The sequence below is a fragment of the Sander lucioperca genome, chromosome 2, assembly GCF_008315115.2.
Source record: "Sander lucioperca isolate FBNREF2018 chromosome 2, SLUC_FBN_1.2, whole genome shotgun sequence".
In the NCBI taxonomy this organism is placed as follows: Eukaryota; Metazoa; Chordata; class Actinopteri; order Perciformes; family Percidae; genus Sander; species Sander lucioperca.
The window spans coordinates 9,520,943-9,543,763 of NC_050174.1; the positions used below are offsets into that span (position 1 = coordinate 9,520,943).

At 39.7% G+C, this 22,821-nt stretch overlaps 1 protein-coding gene across 3 annotated transcripts; it reads left to right on the forward strand.

Moving 5' to 3' along the window:
- Positions 1–7,688: 7,688 nt before the first annotated feature.
- cbwd (COBW domain containing) lies at positions 7,689–22,592 on the forward strand. 3 transcript variants are annotated; one of them, XM_031309107.2, is made up of 16 exons: positions 7,689–7,941; positions 8,473–8,588; positions 8,760–8,846; positions 9,438–9,534; positions 9,754–9,845; positions 12,239–12,298; positions 12,883–12,920; positions 14,164–14,210; positions 15,000–15,086; positions 15,304–15,348; positions 15,928–15,984; positions 19,001–19,052; positions 20,673–20,741; positions 20,836–20,901; positions 21,039–21,165; positions 21,953–22,592. In XM_031309107.2, the coding sequence occupies exons 2-16, from the start codon at positions 8,474–8,476 to the stop codon at positions 22,024–22,026; spliced, it is 1,113 nt and encodes a 370-aa protein (XP_031164967.1). In that variant the 5' UTR covers positions 7,689–7,941; position 8,473; the 3' UTR covers positions 22,027–22,592. The 3 variants fall into 3 exon arrangements, with proteins under 3 accessions (XP_031164967.1, XP_031164966.1, XP_031164965.1); XM_031309106.2 differs by having other exon boundaries at positions 7,690–7,941; positions 8,439–8,588; XM_031309105.2 differs by having other exon boundaries at positions 7,692–7,941; positions 8,442–8,588.
- The last annotated feature ends 229 nt before the right edge of the window (positions 22,593–22,821 follow it).

Below are 22,821 nucleotides of genomic sequence, written 5' to 3' on the forward strand. Positions count from 1 at the left end.
ATGGGACAGGCTGGATTACTTATTAGACACGCGCCCTCCCTCGCTGCCGAGATAAGCTTGTGGGTTTACTTAACAAGCAGTCTCAGTTCTCCTCTCTCCCCCTCTCTCTCTCTCTCTCTCTCTCTCTCTCTCTCTCTCTCTCTCTCTCTCTCTCTCTCTCTGTGAGTAAATTTAAGTGAGAGAGAAACCAAATCCAGCTTCTGATGAGTACAAATGAAATACTCAGTAAAATGTGAACCAAAGAAAATCAACACATAAATCACATAAATAAACCCTGCTAGCAAAAAGAATTATAAAATTAAAGCTGCAAGCAGCGATGGACGGCCTCGCGCCTCTGCGCAGCTCCTTGTGACCTTGCATTTTCATGGACAGCAAATCATCAACAATGAAAAGGGAACTCCCTGCCGAGTTCAACACAAGACTCTACATCATATGGTTCATTAACTGTGAAAAGGGGGCGTGGCTAAAGCATAGGGGGCGGGTCAAACCATCAACAATTAAAAATGAAGACTCTGCTGAGTTCAATGATACCTCACATAAGACTCTACCATAAACGGGTCACCATTTATGAAAGGGGGCGTGACTTAAGCATAGGGGGGCAGGCCAAACCATGACCAATAAATAAGAAAGTCTGCTGAGTTCAATGACACCTCACACAAGGGTCTACATCAAATGGTTCATTAGTTATAAAAGGGGGAGTGGCTAAAGCTTAGGGGGTGGGTCAAACCATCACCAATGAATAATGATGTCTCTGCTGAGTTCAATGATACCTCACACAAGGGTTTACACCAAAAGGGTAATTAGTTATAAAAGGGGGCGTGGCTAAAGGTTAGGGGGCGGGTGAAACCATCACCAATTAAAAATGAACTCTGTGCTGAGTTCAATGACACCTCACACAAGACTCTACCTTAAACGGTTCAAATGTTATGAAAGGGGGCGGGGTCTGAGTAAGTGGGCGTGGTTAAAGTATAGGGGGCGGCTCAGTATCACATGTAGACCACACATTATAAGTTTCATGTAAATAGGATGATGTTTGTCATATAAGGCGCATTTCCTGTTGCCAGCGGGGGGCGCTATGACCAAAAGTAAATATTGGCCTGTAGATGTCCTCAGACCTGGACCCTTGTCAATCGTGAGAAATTTCGGGCAGATACGACAACGTATACTCAAGTTACAACAACTTCTTTGTTCATCACTAAACACTCAAAATGGCCGCCACGCCACGCCCACACCATCCGACGAAAAGTTTTTCTTTTAATAACTTTTCATCTTTAAGGTGTTGGGATATTACAGACCAAGTTTGAAGTCTGCCGGATGAAATCTCTAGGAGGAGTTCGTTAAAGTATAGCACCTTGTCTTTTGGGCCTACTTCCTGTTGCCATTAGGGGGCGCTATGACTTTAAGTAAAGATCGGCCTTTATTTGTCCTCAGGGTTGGACACTTATGATTCCTGAAAAGTTTTGAGCCAGTTGGACAATGTGCACTCAAGTTACAGCCACTTCCTGTTTTGATGGCGAAACGCACAAAATGGCCGCCCCACCACGGCCACGCCCTATGACAAAAAGTTTTTCTTTTAACAACTTTTCATCTTTACCGTCTTAAGATGGCACAGACCGAATTTGAAGTTGATCAGATGAAATCTCCAGGAGGAGTTTGTTAAAGTACGACATGTGGAAATGGCCAAAATCGCACTAATTTCGAACTTTGAAATCAGAATGGCGGACTTCCTGTTGGGTTTAGGGTATGGCTCCAATTTCGTGAGTCTACGTTAAACGCACTGCAGGGGCTCAATTTTTTTAACTTTGTAGGGGGCGCTAGCGAGCCTTTTTTGCGCGCCTATTCTCGAAACCCATAAAATACGTAAATTTTCACCAGACTTGATGCGACTGCCAAATTTGGTGAGTTTTTGAATATGTTAAGCCCCTCAAAAAGCCAATTCATTTGCCGTAATAATAATAATTCCTTCAGTTTCAATAGGGCCTTCGCCGCTGTCGGCACTCGGGCCCTAATTAAAGCTGCAAGCAGCGTTGGACGGGCCCTCAAACCTCCTTGCGCGTTGGGGTTACTGGCAGACGCTGCTCCATGCGCCTGTGTATTTGTGCGACCGTCGGACATCGCAAACCATCACCAATGAAAAAGGAACTCTCTGTTGAGTTCAATGATACCTCACACAATAGTCTACGTCATAAGTTATGAAAGGGGGCGTAGCGTAAGAATAGGGGGTGGGCAAAACCATGACCAATGACAAAGGATCTCTCTGCTGAGTTCAATGATACCTCACACAAGACTGTACCTTACTTAAACGGTTCAAAATGCATAAAGGGGCGTGGTCTGAATACATGGGCGTGGTTAAAGTATAGGGGGCGGCTCAGTATCACATGTAGACTACACATAAGTTTCATGTAAATCGGATGATGTTTGTCATATAAGGCTGATATCCTGTGGCCAGCAGGGGGCGCTATGACCAAAAGTCAATTTTGGCCTATAGATGGACCTTTGTCAAACATGAGAAATTTCGGGCAGATATGACAATGTACACTAAAGTTACAACAACTTCTTCATTCATCGATAAATGCCCAAAATGGCCGCCACGCCCACACCTTTCGACAAAAAGTCTTGATTTTAATAACTTTTCATCGTTAAGGTCTTGAGATGGCACAGACCAAATTTGAAGTCGATCGGATGAAATCTCTAGGAGGAGTTTGTTAAAGGATAATTCTGGCGCAAAATGAACCTAGGGGTTAATAACAAATGTGTACCAAGTCAAACATTCTCTGGGATCTGTTTTCATGCTAATCGAATGCGTCTCTAGTTTTAAACAAGCTTCCGCAAACCAGTGGTTAGCTGCTAATGCTAGCTCATGACTGTTTTCCAAGATGGCGCCCGCATGTAAACATGAACGCTACTGTCTTTATAATCTATCTTTTTAATAAACTATATATACACTTACAAAGTTCTCAATGCTTCGGTTTACATGTAGGGACCCTCATTATGCTACTGTTGAAGTGTGGTGCTATTTTGAGCCTTCTTAGTGGTATAAAATAGTGATTTACCATCTGCCCCGAAAGCTAGAGTTAGCAGCTAACCACTGGTTTGCGTTAGCTTGTTTAAAGCTAGAGACGCATTCGATTAGCATGAAAACAGATCCCAGAGAACATTTGACTCGGTACACAGCCGGAATTGTCCTGTAAAGTATAGCACCTTAACTTTTAGGTCTACTTCCTGTTGCCACTAGGGGGCACTATGACTTTGAGTAAATATCTGTCTCTAGATGTCCTCAGGGTTGGACTCTTATTAATCCTGAAAAGTTTTGAGCCAATTGGACAATGTACACCCAAGTTACACCCACTTCCTGTTTTGTTTGGGTTTGAGTTTTGAGTTACTCATTTTTCAAAAAACACCCAAATTCTCTTGCATTTCACATCTACACATATGCAAAGCATGAATAAGGGTAAAAAACATTGAAAAGAATTATTAAGATTTTTTGTTACTTTTTTGGGTTACTCATTTTTTCCAGCAGGTCCGAACCCGGATCTGTGCACGTCCCTGGCTTGGTTGGACTTGGGATGAAACCCTCCATGCATTGTGAGGAGCTTCCTGGTTTTGATATCAGTGGCTTCTATAGCTTCCTTTGGCCAGGTTATTGCCAGGTACCTGGGTATCTAATGACTGGCAGTGCACATGTGCTAATGGCTCGGACCTTGTTCTTACTATTCAGCTGACTCTTCAGAACCTGCCTTACCCTGTGTAAATACTTGGCTGTGGCCGACTGCCTTGCAGCCTCCTCATGGTTTCCATATATCTATTTGCCCCAATGGTGCCTTGCACTGAAAGTGTGAGGAACCTATTGTTTTTGTAAGGATTATTTTTCCGAGTCCTTCGTCGCCTTTTTGAGGGGCTTAACATACTCAAAAATTCACCAAAATTGGTGGTCGCATCAATCCTGGTGAAAATCTACGTATTTTAAGGGTTTCGGGAATAGGCGCACAAAAATGGCTCGCTAGCGCCCCCTACAAAGTTAAAAAAATGTAGCCCCTGCAGTGCGTTTAACGTAGACTAAGGAAACGTGGTACACATATATATATGGCATGTCAAGACATACAAAAAGCTCATTGGACAAATACCCTTAACGCAACAGGAAGTCTGCCATTTTGAATTGAAAGTTTGAAATTAGTGCGATTTTGGCTATTTCCACGTCGTACTTTAACAAACTCCTCCCAGAGATTTCATCCGATCGACTTCAAATCTGGTCAGTGCCATCAAAGCCGGACTACGGAAAGCCTTTCCACTCCCTATTCAGCCCCACTGTACAGAATTTGGTTGCAGTTCCACCAGAGTTCCACTGGGGGTGATCGCGGTCCAGTGCAAAATGAATGGGACTCTATGGAGCTAGACGGCTACATTTGTCTCTTTCGCCTGATTGTCGTTGAGAAATCTCAGATTTGATTGTAGTTTTTGCAAGTTCAACATGGATTATAGGTCAGAAGTTGAATGAACGAGTACTTATGTCATTTTGATTTCTTACAGGTTGACTCGTTGTTGCCCATAACATGCTAGCATTCTGCTAATGAATGCTGTATGAATGCTATGGCGCCATTTTGATGCTAACAAGCACTCACCCGCCGTTAGCATTCCATTGACTGCCATTCATTTTGATGTCACTTTGACAGCGAATAACTTTACATCTGAAGCATTTAAAGACTTTATTTGTCCATTGTTTATTTCTAAAGAAACACAACAATGTATCCATTACCTTGTACCTCACGTTATGGCTCCGTAGCAGGCGTTTTTGTAAAAATAGGCTAACAATTGTGTCATAACCAAGCGACTTACTGTCGCATAGTAGAGGAATTACCGTATAGTACAGGAGTAGCTCACAGGCAGTTTCGACTTAAATTAGCTGTTTAAGTTGAATTACTAAATGTTAACTAGCATTTTAGTTAGCAATAATTAGCCTGTGCCTATGTTATCTCCTTACATATACCTACGCTCTCCGTCTCTGCAAAATTGGGAATGATTGAGATTTCTCTTGGCACAGCTACCAGAAGACTTACAACTTTCAGACAGGTTGCTCACGTCACATTTACGTCGTCTCTCTCAGATGGAGGCTGCACAGTAACGCTCAGCGCTCACCGGAAAACTGGTCTCTGTTGGTCCAGTTTATATACTGTCTGTGGTATTGACAGGGAGAGCCTTACCTGTTAGTGACTCAGAGCTTGCCGTAAAGCAGTATCTCTGGCTGTATATGTGAATGACGTCATTGACATTTTAAAAGGCTTTTTAGAACAAAAAAGCCACTTTAAAAAAGTCTAACACCCAGCAGTGTGTATTTTCTTAGCCTCCCCTTTCGAAAGCAACATTCAAATTACTAGACAAAAAATTATATCCTGAGAAAAATGGATTTTGAGGGGTATAGCTCCATAGAGTCCCATTCATTCTGCACTGGCCTGTGAGCCATATATATGGAACTCTGGTGGAACTGCAACCAGTTCAGAAGCCGGAAGTAACGAGAGAGTGGAACTTCTTCCCTTATTAGAAATTCTTTGGTGCCATCTTAAGACCTTAGAGATGAAAAGTTATTAAAAGAAAAAGTTTTCGTCATAGGGCATGGCCGCCCTGCGTTTCGCCATCGAAACAGGAAGTGGGTGTAACTTGAGTGTGCATTGTCCAATTGGCTTGAAACTTTTCAGGATTCATAAGAGTCCAACCCTGACGACATCTACAGGCCGATATTGGCTCAAAGTCATAGCGCCCCCTAGTGGCAACAGGAAGTAGACCTAAAAGTCAAGGTGCTATACTTTAATGAACTCCTCCTGGAGATTTCACCTGATGGACTTCAAATTTGGTCTGTACCATCTCAACACCTTAAAGATTAAAAGTTATTAAAAGAAAAACTTTTCATCAACCGGTGTGGGCGTGGCGTGGCAGCCATTTTGAGCATTTATCGATGAACGAAGAAGTTGTTGTCGTATCTGCCTGAAATTTCTCAGGTTTGACAAAGGTCCAGGCCTGAGGTCATCTATAGGCCAAAATTGACTTTTGGTCATAGTGCCCCCCGCTGGCAACAGGAAATCCGCCTTATATGACAAACATCATCCGATTTACATGAAACTTATAATCTGTGGTCTACATGTAATACTGAGCAGCCCCCTATACTTTAACCACGCCCATGTACTTAGGCCACGCCCCCCTCTTATGGCTTTTGAACCATTTAAAGTAGAGTCTTGTGTGAGGTTTTGATTGGTGATGGTTTGACCCGCCCTCTATGCTGTAGCCACGGCCCTTTTTTAATAATTTATGACCCGATGTAGACCCTTGTGCAAGGTATCATTGAACTCAGCAGAGAGTTCCTTATTCATTGGTGATGGTTTGGCCCGCCCCTATGCTTAAACCACGCCCCTTTCATAACTGGTGACCCCTTTAAGGTAGAGTCTTATGTGAGGTATCAATGAACTCAGCAGAGACTTCCTTTTTTATTGGTAAAGGTTTGCCCCGGCCCCTATGCTTTGGCCACGCCCCCTTTCACAGCTAATGAACTGTATGACGTAGTCTTGTGTGAGTTATCATTGAACTCAGCAGGGAGTTCCCTTTTCATCGATGACGATTTGTACTGTCTGAGTGCCGCACTAATGCACGGTCACAAGGAGTGGCGTCCACCAGTAACCCTGACGCGTGCAGAGGAGCGAGGGCCCGTCCAACGCTGTTTGCAGCTTTAATTAATGTTATTATTTACAGGTCTTTTACTAGCTATGGAAGGCTAAACTCCTGCTCTGAGAAAGGTCTATTGGGAAAATAAACAGATTTTTGTTTAACAACTAAGGATAATTAAATGGCTAAATGATCCATTCTTTCTTAGATTTCCCACTGCTTCTCCTGTGGGACCTCAATGCATTCCCAGGCCAGGTTTCATATGAAGTCCCTGCATTATGTTCACAAAATATACATCACATAGCATATCTTGCATGCAAAGAAGGCTTAGCCTATATAAGAATATGAGCTATCTTCAATAAAATGACGAAAATGTTACAGCTTTCCATTTCTATTGTAACATTTTGTATCAGGACTGATAGAGATTGAGGCAGTTAGTTTACACTTACCCTATCTCTCTCCATTCTTTAACATGACGGCATCTTAAAGTAGTCTATGAATATTATTTCCCAAAGGACTTGTAGGCTTGTGATATTCATTGATGAGTTTAAAGATACCTTATAGCCCCCTTTATCTGTTAAAAATCACTATAACAAGAACATCCTTAGTGTGGGAATTTAAGTATTTACACTCAGCGCATAGCCACCATATTATGCATGCCCCAATCTAAGGTCCAATCCAAAAGACCTACCATATTTTAGTATAATTATTGTGTTTTGTGTGTGTGTTTGCTTTATTATTGTTACAGAGTGGTCCTAATGTTTGTCCTTTTTGTGCTATAAAAAACTGTAACATAATAATATGACTATAATATCCAGAATCTTAAACGCGTTGCAGAATTGTTAAATATTTTTGTTGATGTAAAGTATTTCTAGTGGCCTACATTCCCCTTATGACCATCTCTGTCATTCACTGGTTTATGTCGCCCTCTTGTGGTTGATATTTGTAATCATACCGGGATCAGTCTGCTCTGTGAAACTGCAGTTGCGGGGAAGAGAAACAAGATATGTGTGTGTGTTTATTGTCATACTAATGCTGTTTATCATTCCTTCTTCTGTTAACTCCTATTACACGTCCATGGTTAATTCTAATATTATTTATAATCTTTTTCCGGTCAAGCAGACTTTGCGTCCCGACTACTGGGAACGACAGCGGAACCATTGTTGCTGTGTCAGGATTTGAACGGAGTCTATACAGTGTCGTACGCTGTCTAAACGTAAAGCATCAGCAGTGTAGAGGAGAACATTTTTGGTGAAAACTTTGAATATCTGCATCTTCAAGAGCATCAGTTAGGTAAGTTGTTTATAGCCATTGTAAATAAAGGAAAGTCTGTTTGTTTTGCTGACGTGGTGCTTTGATCAGGTCACGTTATTTGGATGAACTCTATGTTGGCTGTGCTCATTCTGTGAATAACGTTACACACTTTTCACCAGCTGTTAATACTGTGGCGAGAGAGGTGATGCTATTCATTTACATTTTCTGGGTTGTTTTTGTCTATTTGTTTGTAAATAAACATCTTTAGGACTGACAAATTATTCCTAAATTTAGTCCGACTAAATATCACAGTAAGCTATGTGATATGGGCAGCAGCCAAATGGAATGTTCAAATTTTACCAGCCACTCAATATATTGCCATTTTTTGGCTGGTGAGTGACGCAAATCTACCAGCCACTTGCCTCTTTTGGTGCAAATTTTGGACCCTAGATATGATGCTTTTGGAATAAATGTGTTATACTATGATTTTTGTGTAATTCCACTCATACATTGATGCCTTAAATGTGTTTCTGTATCAGATCCAGCTTGTGGTCCTGTTGACATTTCTAGTATGGATGGCATGGTGATGGAGGAGGAAGATGACTGCCCAGAGTTGGTGCCCATCGACACCCCGCCTGGTCCTCCTGCAGAGCAGATACCTGTCACCATCATCACAGGCTACCTCGGTGAGAGACTATGTATTACTCACAGCTTTAATGAGCTTATGAAGGAGATTATAGTCTAGACACTTGTCAGTCCATCCTCATCAGACCCAAAAGCTGCTCTGGACCATGGTATTGTTCACCTAATGATCAATTTGCTTTATACTTCCTCATCATGTGTTTGTTTCTTTATAGGTGCTGGAAAGACTACACTGCTGAACTATATCTTAACAGAACAACACAAAAAGCGGATTGCTGTCATACTCAATGAATTTGGAGAGGGTAAACTAATATATTGTCCTTCAGAGAAATCAAAATTAGTAAGCCTAGTAGTTTCAACTGATTTTGTTCGGGCCAAACAAAGATGCTTCAAGCTATGCATTATAAACTTGATACCAGGCTGATGATTGTTGTGTTGTTTCCTCAGCTATCCACAAGAGAGCAGCATAGTAGCAACTTTGCCTAAAACTGAAAGAAGCTCATAGATATGTGTTGATTACTATGCATCCAGAGATTTTCTACAAGCTCTGCTTCACCAGATGTCATATTTGCATTGGACTTAGTGATTATTTGAAATGTACATCCTTTTTACAGTTTACATTAATGTTGAATTGTGCATAGGCTGGTTTGGCCAGTGTTCTTTTTTTGTTAGAATTTGTTGAAGTGGTCCAAAAAACTTTTAAAATATAATATAATATATAATATATATATATATATATATATATATATATATATATATATAATATTTATTATGTTGAAATATTTATTCATATTGCAAATATACAGCAATATGGCATTTTTGGTAAAAATTGCAGAGTCTTTATCAGCTAATCTTATTCTGATTTCTCTTCCTTCTTCATCCTCCACCTGCAGGCAGCGCCCTTGAGAAGTCCCTCGCAGTGAGCCAGGCAGGAGAGCTGTATGAGGAGTGGCTGGAACTGAGAAATGGCTGCCTCTGCTGCTCTGTCAAGTACGTAAAGTAACTAAAGTCCATTAGTTGATGGAGTGTTAATTAAAACAGAAATTAAAGGTTCAACTTGTTGCTTTGTCTTTCTCAGTATATATAAATGTACGTTGTAACATTGTACTATGGACCTGTAGACACAACGTATGTTGGTGTCCTGTGTTGACATTTTGTGTTCTGCATATGCCATTTTTAATCATTAGCAGATGTTCCTTAATTTATCAGGGACAATGGTCTCAAAGCCATCGAGAACTTGATGGAGAAGAAAGGAAAGTTTGACTACATCCTGCTAGAAACCACTGGACTAGCTGATCCAGGTACCACACATTTTAGTGTTATCATATCAACCTGTATTTGATTGTTAAGTAGGCCGCTGTTTTTTCAAGCTCTGGCCTGGGGAGCATGTTTCCAGATGAGCAGCTGTTTCAGTAGGAGGTGTAATGTGTGTGGGCTGAAGGCAGAGAGAGGACCTGGTTCTTCCAGCCCACACACACACACACACACACACACACACACACACACACACACACACACACACACACAGACACACAGACATACATTTGACAGTTAGCTAGCAAACAGCAAAATCTATTTTATGCAAGAAACACAATGATTATGTTTCTTCTATAAGATACCAATACCACTGCAGAGTCATAAAACAGGGTCACACCAGATTCAACAACTGATTAACAGAGCTGAACTTCTCATGACAGGCCATATTCCACATAGAGATTGACCAACTTCTGCAAATGGCTGGTATTGACAGCATAGTGGACAGAAATAAACTACTGAAATCCTTGAATCACATTGCCAACCCATACCTTACAGGCCTCTTTGAAGGCATCATCATGGCTCCACCACTGCCCCTCATGATCACACAAGATCAGCAATAAAGACTTCTGAGAGGTGGGATCCATACAGTATCTCACTGAAAATCATGTAGCCAAAAATGCTACATTCAAGAGCAGCCCTCAGTATTATGGTGACACTATCTGGAATCAGACAGGTCTACAAGAGAACAAACTAGTCTACAGGTGTTCAAGTCTGACATATGGAAATTAGTATACTCTGCGTTTTGTTTTTAATGAATGTACCCAGGACTCACTGAATAGCAGTGTTGATAATGAGTGGTGAATAATGTAAATGTAATTGAATTAGTTTACATGATTTGTATGTATGAGTTAACTTATGCACTCTACTGTATATGAGTACGTTATTTTTTACTTAAGACTGTCTCTGCTTATAGACTGTTTTGTCTTTTTATGTAACTCAGAAAGACATTCCTGGCATTTATGGATGACCAATGGATCAAGCAATGCCTTTTTCTCTTTATGTGTCTTAATTACGGTTAAACCCCTGCAGATTTCTTTCTAAGCCTACAGCAGAAGTGAAACATTTTCTAATTCTGAGGACCAGACTAGTGTTGCGGTGACACAAGCGTCCAAAAAGCCTATTTTCATCAGGGCATCCAAAAAAAAACCTAGCTGTCCATTCAGCTCTCAACTTTAAATCAGAAAACCAATGTTAGACCATTACGGGGGAGTGCTGTGACAATTGGGGTGTGTCGCTAAGTGACAGGTGTCAGGAGGTAGCGGCATGTGCAGACACACGCCACATGGCTTCACAGACAGGAGCAACAGAGCATGCTCACACCGGGACTGTCCTAACTCCTCTGCCATGTCATTGGCTGAGACAGCCTTGTTATCGACTAGGACAGGTCTGTCATTGGTCCTGGCAGTGCTGTCAATCGTAAAGGCTCCCAGGGGGGTTTTTCCTCTTCCATTCAGGAAGAGGTTGGATGAGTTATGTGAAACATGCCACTCAAAAACAGTGTTTTCATTACGCGTCCATCAAATATTTACAATGCTTTCTTATTCTCGCTTGGCAGTTTGACAAAAGTGCATTATGTGAACAAGCTGTGGCTTTCATGGTAACATAGGGTCTTATAATAACCACATTCACAGGAAAATAGAAACAACCCAAATGTACCAGCAGGAGATAAACAATTGAAAGCTTCTGATATTGGTTTTATCTGCTCCACAGAACTCAGACAGAAAAGAATGCACGCAGGGTTTCTATAAATAACGCAATGCAGACTTTTAAACAGAAACTTAAGATGAGGATGTCATTGAATTTGCTTCTTTTCTCTGTTTTATGTTATTGTACATTGAACATCCATGGGTTTTAAGTAATTTGAAGATGTCACCTTGCACTTGGGAAATTGTGATGGGCATGCGTGATGCGTTTGACATTGACAAAATGAAAAATTGTAAATTGAAGACTTTTTAATTAAGTAATGAAAATAATAATTGGTTGCATTCCTTAATTAATTGATATACAATTATTATTACCAATATAACATAGTTAGCTATTTCAATTTAAAAAAAAAAAAACATGTTACTTGTAGATTTCCAACAGCTGTAAAACATTTTACATCATCAAACTTGTAATGTCTAACAGTGTATATTTAACCACAGTAATACCTATGTAACATGCCAGGGGACTGCATTTTTATGCTTGGATTTCACTGTTATGTTGAAGGCCTTATGGAAAAATATGAGTACATTTATGGGGGAAAAAAAGACAAAAAGGAAGAAAATAGCATCTGTTTACTTCAACATATCCCATCTGACATTTTGAAAACTTTGTATTTGTATGTGTGTATGACTTTCATTTACAATCTAACATACCTGTTCATATCCTCTGGCAGGAGCTGTGGCCTCCATGTTCTGGGTCGACGCAGAGCTCGGCAGTGATATTTATTTGGATGGTAAGATATTTGTGTCTTTGTCCATCTTGCAATTGAATTGGTGGTAGGAATAATCTTTTGGCTTAATGTGTTTGCGTCAAACATAACTCCTCAGACATCACTGGTCTGAGTCTGACTGGTTTTACTTAAGAGGAAAAATGTCTACTACTCAAAATGTTATTAGTCAGACAGCATTGGGCCAATTCTTTTTCTAAACCAGCAGGGATGGTGCTTTTGATAAAAATGTTACAATGAAATATTTTTTTATTTGACGCTGTAACAGCTCCAACTATGGTCTAATTTTGAAGAGATTTTCTGACTTGGGTGACATTTTCTTGTTTGTGTATCTGTTTTACTGGTGTGTGTGTGTGTGTGCTTGCATGAACGGTGTCTCGCTCCTCACACTAAATTCTCAGCTGTCCGCTCTGTTGTGACAGGCTAGCAGACCAAAAGTGGACATCAAGTAACTCCGAGAGAAAGCGGTTTAGACAAACGGACAAAACTATTTACCAAAAGGCAATTCAGAAAAGATCGTTCACGAGTTGTAGCACTACATTTGATTCACTGATCACCTTTTTTTTTTTTTTTTACTTTGTCCATCTTAGGCATCGTCACAGTCATTGACGCCAAGTATGGACTGCAGGTATGTACTAAGAAGATATTTAAGAAGCTTCTTATTTTTAGAAAATTAAACCAAATTTTTTTTAAAGCTTCTTATATGTCTGTAAATTAAATATATTTATAAAGGACTGTTAGCCAGCCATAACAAGCACTTTAAGTTGTTGCTTTAGACTGTGGTACATTGTGATAGGCATTTTTTGCAATTCTTTGACTTTTTATAAGCTCCTTGATTAATCCATTAATCAAAAACGTATTTAGTATTTAACATAATAAGTTGCAACCCTAATGATCTTGTTGCCAAACATTAAAACATCAGCAGTATTTGCACCTGCACATCAAATTAAATGCATTATGCTTATTGTGACTTTAAATCAAAAATAAGCTGTTAAACTTGTGAGATTGTTCCTAAACCCTCAGTGCATAGTAACACACACACACACACACACACACACACACACACACACACATACACACATACATCCTGCCCTCCCTGTGGTATATAAAAGGAACAGGACAAGTGACACCTAAATAATGGGCTCTAATTTGAAGGTGTCATACTCAGTGAGGTGACACATTTCATGGCCTATGGGTGCTGCTCTGTCTTCTCATTGGAGAGAAGCAAGATGAAGGAAATAATGACAGAAGGAAGGAGAGGATAACTGAGAGCGAAAGAGTAATTGATTTCAGAGATGTGACCATTGTAATAGGACTGTCACATTCACTCACCTGCATTTCCCCTCATCTGTCCCATAAAATATCCATCTGTCTGAGGGGTTTCAAGTTGACTTAGGCCCTTGTATTGGCCTCACACCCTCTGAAAGGCCTTTGTCTCTTTAATACATTTTTGTCATTCATTCCTTCAGAAATGAAGCGGGGGTGATGCACACAGTGACAGATGAATGTCAGATTGACACTCAGGGGTCATGATCCAGATTAACACCTCCTACTCTGTCTGTTATTACATATTAAACTGTTTTGGAAAGCACTGCCTGCAGAAAAGACGCAAGCAGAAAATGAAAAGCGATCTCTTGTGGATTCATGTGTTGAGAAAGTCACTTAGATGATAGACAGGCCTTTCTTTTACCAATTTATCTGTCACATTTTGTTTTTGGCTGTGGCAAAAATTCGCAGATATTTCTATTTTTTCAAGAATTTGTTTTAAGTTGGAAATCTATAGGGTCAGCTTGAGCAAATTTTGCACTTTTAAATCCTTTTTTCCTTTCATTTTTTGGTTGCTTGTGTTAAGTTATCTTTTCTTTATGCAGCAACTTACAGAGGAAAAAGCAGATGGACTTGTCAATGAAGCAGCCAGGTATGTTTGCTGATGGTTTAAAAAAGAAATGTTTGGGAAATACACCTATTCGCTTTCTTACATAAAAAAACACACTACAATGTTTATGGATTAAACAAACGAGATATAACATGTTAATTATTGGTCTTTAGAGGTGCTGGTACGTGGGTTTTGTTACCTTTGGACAAAGCCAGGCTAGCTGTTTCCCCCCGTTTCCAGTCTTTGTGCTAAGCTAAGATAACCAGCTGCTGGTTGTAGCTTTTTATGTCCTGTACAGACATGAGCATGGTGTTTCATCGGCAAGAAGCGCTTTTCCCAAAATACTGAAATATTCCTTTAAGACTAAACACACCGCTCGGAATATCCACCACACTTTGTCTCATAACAAGCTGTTGACCGTACTCTTGCCACCCACCTATCTGTCTCCCTCCCTGGGCGCCTCTCTGTTTGTCTCTTCCAGCAGCTGTGTGGTGTTGTTGTTGAACAAATACACTGATGAATAAAAGACCAGTTGCATGACCCTTTGCATTCTTGGTCTTTGTTTGTGTTTTCACCTCTAAACTAAACTGCTCAGCTCCCATTTGAGATTGGCACGTACCGCTCACTGCCACCCATGAAAACCCATAAACTACACTACACCTCGTTACGTTAAGTATGAACCAGGCAATGACTTCCTGGTTCAATGTTTTTAGACCTAACAAAAAACAATTTTGTGTGATTCTTGGTAAAAATTCCTGTCCCTGTTGTTGGTTTTGTGCAAATTGTGTCACTTAACATATAAACATAATGTTGTATTTAATGTCTTTTTAGGCAGATTGCTGTCGCTGACCTGACCATAATCAACAAGACAGACCTGGTGAATGAGGAGGAACTCGCTCAAATACGAGAGGCGGTCAGGTCAGCTTCACACTTTTACCGCTCATCATCTCCCTTAACTAGTAGTATTCCGTTTTTTTATCTATGCTATCTTATTTTTGAGCTGCTTATGTGTAACTTTGGGACAACAGTACATTGGTCTCCTTTAACTGGTTTTTAACAAAAAAACCAAAGTTTTAGGGGGGTAGGGTAGAAGAAACTAGGTCCAATGTATTGAACCTTTTTCCTCTCACTTCAGGTCTGTAAATGGTCTTGTCAAGATTCTAGAAAGCCAGAGATCAAGGTAAGTTTTTTTTCCGAACAAAAAGAGATCTTTTTTGTTGTTGTGTATGTAGCTTTGTACCAGGTTCCCTGCTTTGTTTGGTGTGCTGATGAACTCCACGTGCTGCTCCTGCTCAGATCTTTATATCAAAGATGAAGTCGTTCAGGCGTGACATTGCTCAAGAGAAACCCACAACACACATACACAAACTGCTGCACCCTGAATAAACACCAAACCCTCAATGGTGTCCAGTTACCCACAAGTCTTTGCTCTTTGACCCTGGGTCTTTAAGCCGACATGGTTGCTTATGTGTGTGCCTGCAAATATGTGTGTATATGCGCCCTCTGTGTTGGCATGTTGCGTGTTATCAGACCCAGGTAGCATCTGGCTAACACAAGCTGTGTGAATCAAAGGTTTGGGTGTGTTTTGGATCTGCTTTGCCCCCCCACAGAGTTCAGACCAGGGTGAACAGATGAAAGACACCGTGCAGTGAGGGGTTAATCGGAAAAACATTGCCACAACTTTTTGCTTGAGCCAGTTCACTCGGTTACCCTTAATGTTAGTTTTAGCCAACTTATAATCAGCGATCTTCTCCCACAGGGTGGATCTCTCTGAAGTGCTGGATCTGCATTCCTTTGACAGCAAGGATGGAGCAAAGTGAGTTGGTTTTGTCCCATTTAAGTTTCATGTACACAAAATGTCTTATTCAGAAAGGAATTATGTATGTAACAGCCAAGAAACTTACATTTACCAATATTGATATTTGAGTCTTTAAAAAAAAAAAAGATCTATCAGCTGATATTTTTCACTTAAACATTTTTGAGGATCCATGAAATTTAGTTGTGACCAAGATAAGTACTGAGTGGGACATTTTACAGAAAACGTGCCCATGCTCTCTGCCAGACAAATTATGTAATGGTGACACTATTTCTGAATTACATATCACAAATTACAACATATTTCTTTAAGAAAGCAGTATAGTCAAAAGTAGTCAAAGACAGTATAGGCCACTCTGCGGAAAAAGAGGAAGCAAACGGGCTAAAGAAAAAAACTTGTCACCTTGACACCTAATAGTCTTTTTATTTTATTTTTAAATATTAAGTGATATACTGTATTTAACATTTGAAATTTGTGACAAGAAGAAACGTATTTACTGAGCAGGACATTTCACCGCTGAAAGATAAACTTGCTCTCTAGTGGAAAAAATATTTAATGGCAACACTGTTTTTAAATGACCTCGAACATATCTTTGGCATTTCTCGGTTGACATTCTGTATACGCTGATACCAATGTGCCCGCTGATAATATGTATAATACCCATCCTGTTCCATTTCAAAACTTGCAGTTAAAGATCAAGAACTTATTTTGACTGCGGTGATGGCCTTTGTTGCTAGTCTGTCTGAACTGTGTACCCAGCAGTCTTTGATACTGTTGCTCATCATGTTTCTCTCTAATTAACAAACTCTTTTATTGAGCGTCCCCCTGTTACACCGCAGGGTGGTCATCATATTGTATCCCCTGTAGAATGTCATTATCATGAATAGAGTCAGTGTTCATCCTTTCATGTGAATGAAACGGGCCCCGGTGTTAAAGCTCTCTTACATGCCCTTGGTCAGTGTCTCTGAGACCAGCTGCAGAGGATTAGAGCTGTGTGTGTCCACTGGCTCCCGAGGAGTCCCCCTTGTCCCCACAGATAGCTCCTTTCCCCCTGCCTTTGAGAGTCCATGCCCCTCCTCCCCTCGATCCCACGCTGGCTGTTTGAAGCGGCCCCCCGCCGCTCCACCTGTGTGGTACTAACAGCACGCATGGCTCAAGCTGCTGGACACAACATTTAGCCTCCTTGTGAGGTCAGGGAGAAGGGGGAGGTCGAGGAGGTCTGATGACAACAAGGGCTGTATAGTTTGTTTGGGGGTGGTGGTCAGTGTTTTGTAGGATTTAATTGCCATTCCTAAAGTTTTTACAAGTCCCTTCAGAGAGAGAGAGAGAGAGAGAGATGGTAATTTTTTAAAGATTATTTTTGGGGCTTTTCCCTTTATTAGATATGACAGTGGATAGACAGGAAAGGGGGGAGAGAGACCAGGAAAGCTTCTGTGACATTAAAATCAGTTTTTCATGATAGACAGCACTAAAAATGAGTTACAGTTCAATTATATAAAAATATATATTTATCCCAGAAACAACTCCAATGGCAGCTTAAAACAGTGGTTCCCTACTTTTAGCTTGTGAGCCCTAAAAATAAAGAAATATCTAGTTGCGAGCCCTCATCACTGGTTGCATACAACCTTCATGTCTAACGTTGTGACCAGTTCAGTCAAAATAAAGTAATAAATAATAAAAATAAATAGAGTTTCCTCTTTGTTTCATCGTTTAGAGTCCTGAAGAAGTAAAATGATTCAGCAATTTACAAGAAAAAGGGCAAAGATTAGAAGAATGTCTGAAAATATTGGCATTAAGTTATATAGCAGAAATGGTGGAACAACAGCCGTTAAAGTGAATGTATGTAACTTTTTTTATGTTTCTGAATCTGTGTAATTTTTCATCTGATGATCATAAATGACCTGTAACAGCAAACGGGACTTATAGTGAAAAGAACGCTGTTTTTACATAGTTTTTATTAATGCCTTTGCCCGGGTCCGCGAAGTTACAGAATGATTTACGGCAGGCAGACTTTGCAGTAACACATTCTGATGGGTCACATATTTCGGTGTAACACTGGAAAAAGCCTGCATATCCAGCCAGGTAAAATGTAGCAGGAGATTACTTTATATAGGCCTTATTGTATTTTAATTTTATTTGAGAAGGTATCTGTTGTAGTAATGGCTGATACTGGGGCATTCCCATCACAGAAAAAAAGATAATTAAACGAAGAACAACTAAAAGCTAAAAGGGAAAGTGACAGACAACGGTCAGGTTTTCAAAAGATGGAGCCAATTACGTGATTGTAAATGATTCAAAACCCACCCCAAATTAGCCCTCAGGTATGTAATATGTCTATTCCGTTCATAAAATAACTTTACAATGCGCGATGTGGTTGTACATCAGTAGCCTACATTAAACTACGTACCCCTTCCTTTTAGCGCCCGGTTTTATTTCTTTTCAGTGCGTGCTTGTATTGGCCTACTATTTTATTTTCCCTTGTCCTCCTATACTTGTGTAAAGCATCCTTGGGTTTCATGAAATGTTCTTATTGTAAATTAATGATTTTCTGAGCAAAACATTCATCGCAACTATATGACCTCCCTGTAACGGTAACTCGGTAATACAGCACCGTAAAGAAAAAATCTTTACAACAGCAGGTGTGGTAAAAACACTACTGCTTTTGTCCAAAGCGGCCGCTAGAATCAACACAAACTGAAAGTTACAAATAGCCACTTCAAACAACCCAAGAGTTCTCTAAAACCATACTAATAACTTGGACCAATCCAAATCAATAACTCAAATATCATCAACATTTTAAAATTAAAATGTCACCAGGCAGTATTTACATTTTTTAAATAATGATATGGCAACCTTTTCATTGACACAGGGTGTAAATGCAGCTTTAGAAATTATAAAAATGATGTAAGATCCCAGGTTTTAGCTCTGGTCAGTCCATTATGGCACACACACTATCATGTTGGATGAAAGTGAAAAAATATGTTATGATGTTTAATCATGTCTCTCCTCTAAAAAGTCTAGCAGAGAAGCTCCAACTTGTGAAAGATACAAGACCACATCTTGACAAGGTATTGTTTGTATGCTCTGAACTCCGCCTCAATCATTCTTTTATTCATCAACTGCCGTTACTTAACTTCTCCATGCATCTCTTATAGTTTTCCTTGTTTTGTTTGCTAATTTATTCCAACACATCATTTCCTACAGGATAAAGGGGATGCTTGCTCCTGAGGCTTGCATTCCCCCCAGGCTGTGACACTGTAGTGAAAACTCCCTCCCTGCTCTGGTTTTTGTGTTGGGATCGACTTGAGGCTTTTGATGTTTTCTTGTCACACTGTAAATAGACCCATTCTCGGTCATACACATCAGCATCATAGACGTTCAGTAGACTGGGCACACTGTGTTGGCTAGACTCGCTAGAGTCTTGGCTACGTGTTACAGTTTTACAGTTGTTTGAACTGAATCCAGATGTCATAAAATGTAGTATACAGACCATGTGTCATTGTTTAATTAGCTGTTAAATGTCAAATATAAATGGGAAACCTATCATTTTATAAGAAAAGAAACAGTGTACCACCGATACATTAAATCCAGTTATTTTCAATGCAGATGTAAATTATTAAAACTATTTATTAGTCTCATACCATTTGTCTTGATGTTTTCATCAGGCTTTAGACCAAATGATTCCTCACAGCAATTAGGCCTCATCTTGTGCTTTGTACCCGTGGACCTTTATCACAGGATGAGGAGAGATGAGGGTTGTTTGTGTGGGTAAATAACGGCATTGTTGTCTGTTTTCTCCAAGTTCCCTTTCCCGCATGAAGCTCAACCGTCCCTCAGACCATCCCCCTTTCTCCCCCCCTCCTCTTCCCCATGTTGCTCTTTTCATGTAAATGAGAATGCTGTTTTTCTGTTGTTATACCAAATGACAAGGAAGTGTGTAACCTTAACACTCCAACACAAAACCCCCAAATATCTACAAAGTGCCCTTTCAATGCTGTAAGGAAGTATGTGTGTGTGTGTGTGTGTGTGTGTGTGTGTGTGTGTGTGTGTGTGTGTGTGTGTGTGTAAGAGAGAAAAGGGGGATTTAGGCAGATAGAGGTGCAAAGTGGAGTTGTGGTTTTTGACACAGTCCTTGACAAAGTCATCAGGCGCGGCGTAAAAACACTTCCTTTTGTTTAACGTTCATAATGACTCTGCAGGTTTCAGTGAACTGAAAATATATTTTAAAATGTATTAAATGTTCACATTGGTGAACTGGGAGTCCTTATAACGCCCGGAAAATATAAATCTCAAAACATTAAAGCTACACTTATCCAAGTACTGTACTTAAGTACAATTCAAGGTACTTGTACTTTGACTTTTTACATTTTATGCTACTATATACTACTCTACTACATTTCAGAGGATTAAAATAATTTACTAAAACATATGATGTTTACATGTTAATGGATCAGGAAAAAAAAAAAAATATATATATATATAAAATATCAGATCACTTCTTTCACTGTTGCATAAAAGCCCTTTTATGTGTTTCCTTTCTGCAAAGTGTGATTTATCTGTATTTTAGTCAGTGAAAAATGTCGGAACTTCTGAACCACAATTTAAGACAAATATTTTTTCTAAACCACAAAATGTCTAATGTGTTGTATAAACACTATTATCCATATTATATTTAATGTCATCCTCAGAGTATTTTAACTGTGACGTTTGAAGTGGCTGGAGATCTCTCTGAGGATGCCTTGAATGTCTTCATCCAGGTACACTCCAGTTCGTATACCCGTTGTCATTACTAATTAGCTCTAACACAATGCAGTCCTTTGTAAAGAAAACACACATTTCCCACTGTTTCAGGATCTCCTGTGGGAAAAGATGTTCAAAAACAAAGAAGGGCAACCCATGACTGTCATTCGGTCAAAGGTACAGTAAAGAACAATAGTCACCGCAGTGGCCGCAGTGATCCATAACTGCCACTTTATTATCTGCATTAATCAGTTCCAAACGCTGCATTCAGGGTCGGTTAATGTGTCACCCGTGACTTGTGTGTGTGTTTTTAGGGCATAGTATCATTTGCAGGTAAAGCCCACCAAGTGATGCTGCAGGGGGTCCACGAGCTGTATGACCTGAATGAGACTCCACAGCTTTGGGAGGAGAACCCGCGGATCAACCGACTGGTCTTTATAGGTGAAGACACAGACATCTTTCACATGTGTATCTTTACACAATTCTTACACACCACTGTGAAGGCAGCAAATCCATTGAATTGCATAAAATGGATCAAAATGGCTCTTTTTGACAACGTAGTCTTTGTGTTAATGTTCACTTAACGGAGAGGTAGTACAAAAACTTGTATTGACAAATTCACAGTTATAAGTAGTTTTGTAATTCTAGCATAGATTATATAAGTTATATGTGGTAAACCTGCGTCATAGTTGTGGCCAACACTTTTTTTTTTTATGGGTCCACAATTTCCTAAGAATGTCACAGGAATTTTCTGGGAAAATATGCAATTTGGTACACATTACTTGTAAAATAGAGACACTGTTCATTTGAGTCTTTTACTCAGTGCACAGCAGGTCAGCTGAACCTGCAAAAATGTGAAATTTGTCAACATACAAGCATACAATTAAACAAAATAGAGAGTAATGTTTCCAATAATAAATGAATAATGAATATATATTTTCTTGGGTTTCAATTAAGCTTTTATTTCAAGGGAGATTCTCTGGAAATCAACTAAACTCGACACAACTAACTAAACTCTCTAACGTAACAGTATCATAACTTTGGCCCCGTTTAATCTGTAAATAGTACCAAATTACATTTTTCTTTTCAGGGAAATTCCTTGGAAATATTTAGGAAATTGTTAGGAAATCAGACACCCATTAAATAAACATAACACATACAATATCTATGTCTGTGTGTGTGTCCGTGCTGCGTCAATGCTCACGTTTCTCTCTACTCTGTCCTGCAGGTAGGAACCTGGACAAGAACATTCTGCAGGAACAGTTCATCTCTACGGTTTTGGAACAAGCAGAGAGAAAGTAGCTACAAACTCTACTCTCCTTTTTGCTTTGAAAACGGATGATTCTGGAGCAAAAGGCGTGGCTTTGGCCATCATAAATCTGGGACTGTGTTTCAGACGTTCACTCCTTTCATACAAGAACACGAGGTACGTCAGAGGATGGTCAAGGTTACAGTAGTAATCAATACAGTAGTTTTAAATTGTGAGAATCTGCCACTACCTGCTTTAAAAACTACTGTATATCAAAGAGTGTTTATGTGGCTGTAGTGCCTGAGCTAAATGCTGTGTGTCACCCTTGAAACTTCCACTGAACATGACTTCTAAAATGTGTGCACACACAAAGAAGCAACAAAAGTCCAGAAATGTAATCAATATATTGTTTTTTTTTGTTTTATATATAGATGGCCTTGTAAAATCTGCCATTTTAAAGGTTAGGAGCCCAAGTAGTGTTGGAACTTGCGAAGTGAAGCACATACTGTAGTGTGGGACAAGACTGTGTACTTTGTAAACAAGTAGGCTTGCTTGTGTTTCTGGCTTTTCACATCCTGTATTTTTAAATTATTCAAAATAAAGTTTATTTCTGAACATATTCTAAGACTGCTCTGATATACCTAAAAAAAAATGTTTTTAGCAATTGGTAAAATGGCTAGTTCTAGCTGACAACGGCAGACTATTAACATAACAACAGACACAAAGTGCCTTTGTGTTAAAGTGGTAAGTTCACCATGAAACTCGACAAAGTGTGAAAAATGCCTCCAAGAGCATTAACATCTAAGCTTTTATTGCTATGAAACCAGTCAGCAGGCCATGGTTATGAT

Excerpts from the sequence above, each read along its gene's own strand:
- cbwd (XM_031309107.2), top strand. The coding sequence starts at position 8,474 with ATGGATGGCATGGTGATGGAGGAGGAAGATGACTGCCCAGAGTTGGTG. Across the intron at positions 8,589-8,759 it reads CATCATCACAGGCTACCTCG|GTGCTGGAAAGACTACACTG; the intron begins GTGAGAGACTAT and ends GTTTCTTTATAG. Across the intron at positions 21,166-21,952 it reads CAACCGACTGGTCTTTATAG|GTAGGAACCTGGACAAGAAC; the intron begins GTGAAGACACAG and ends TCTGTCCTGCAG.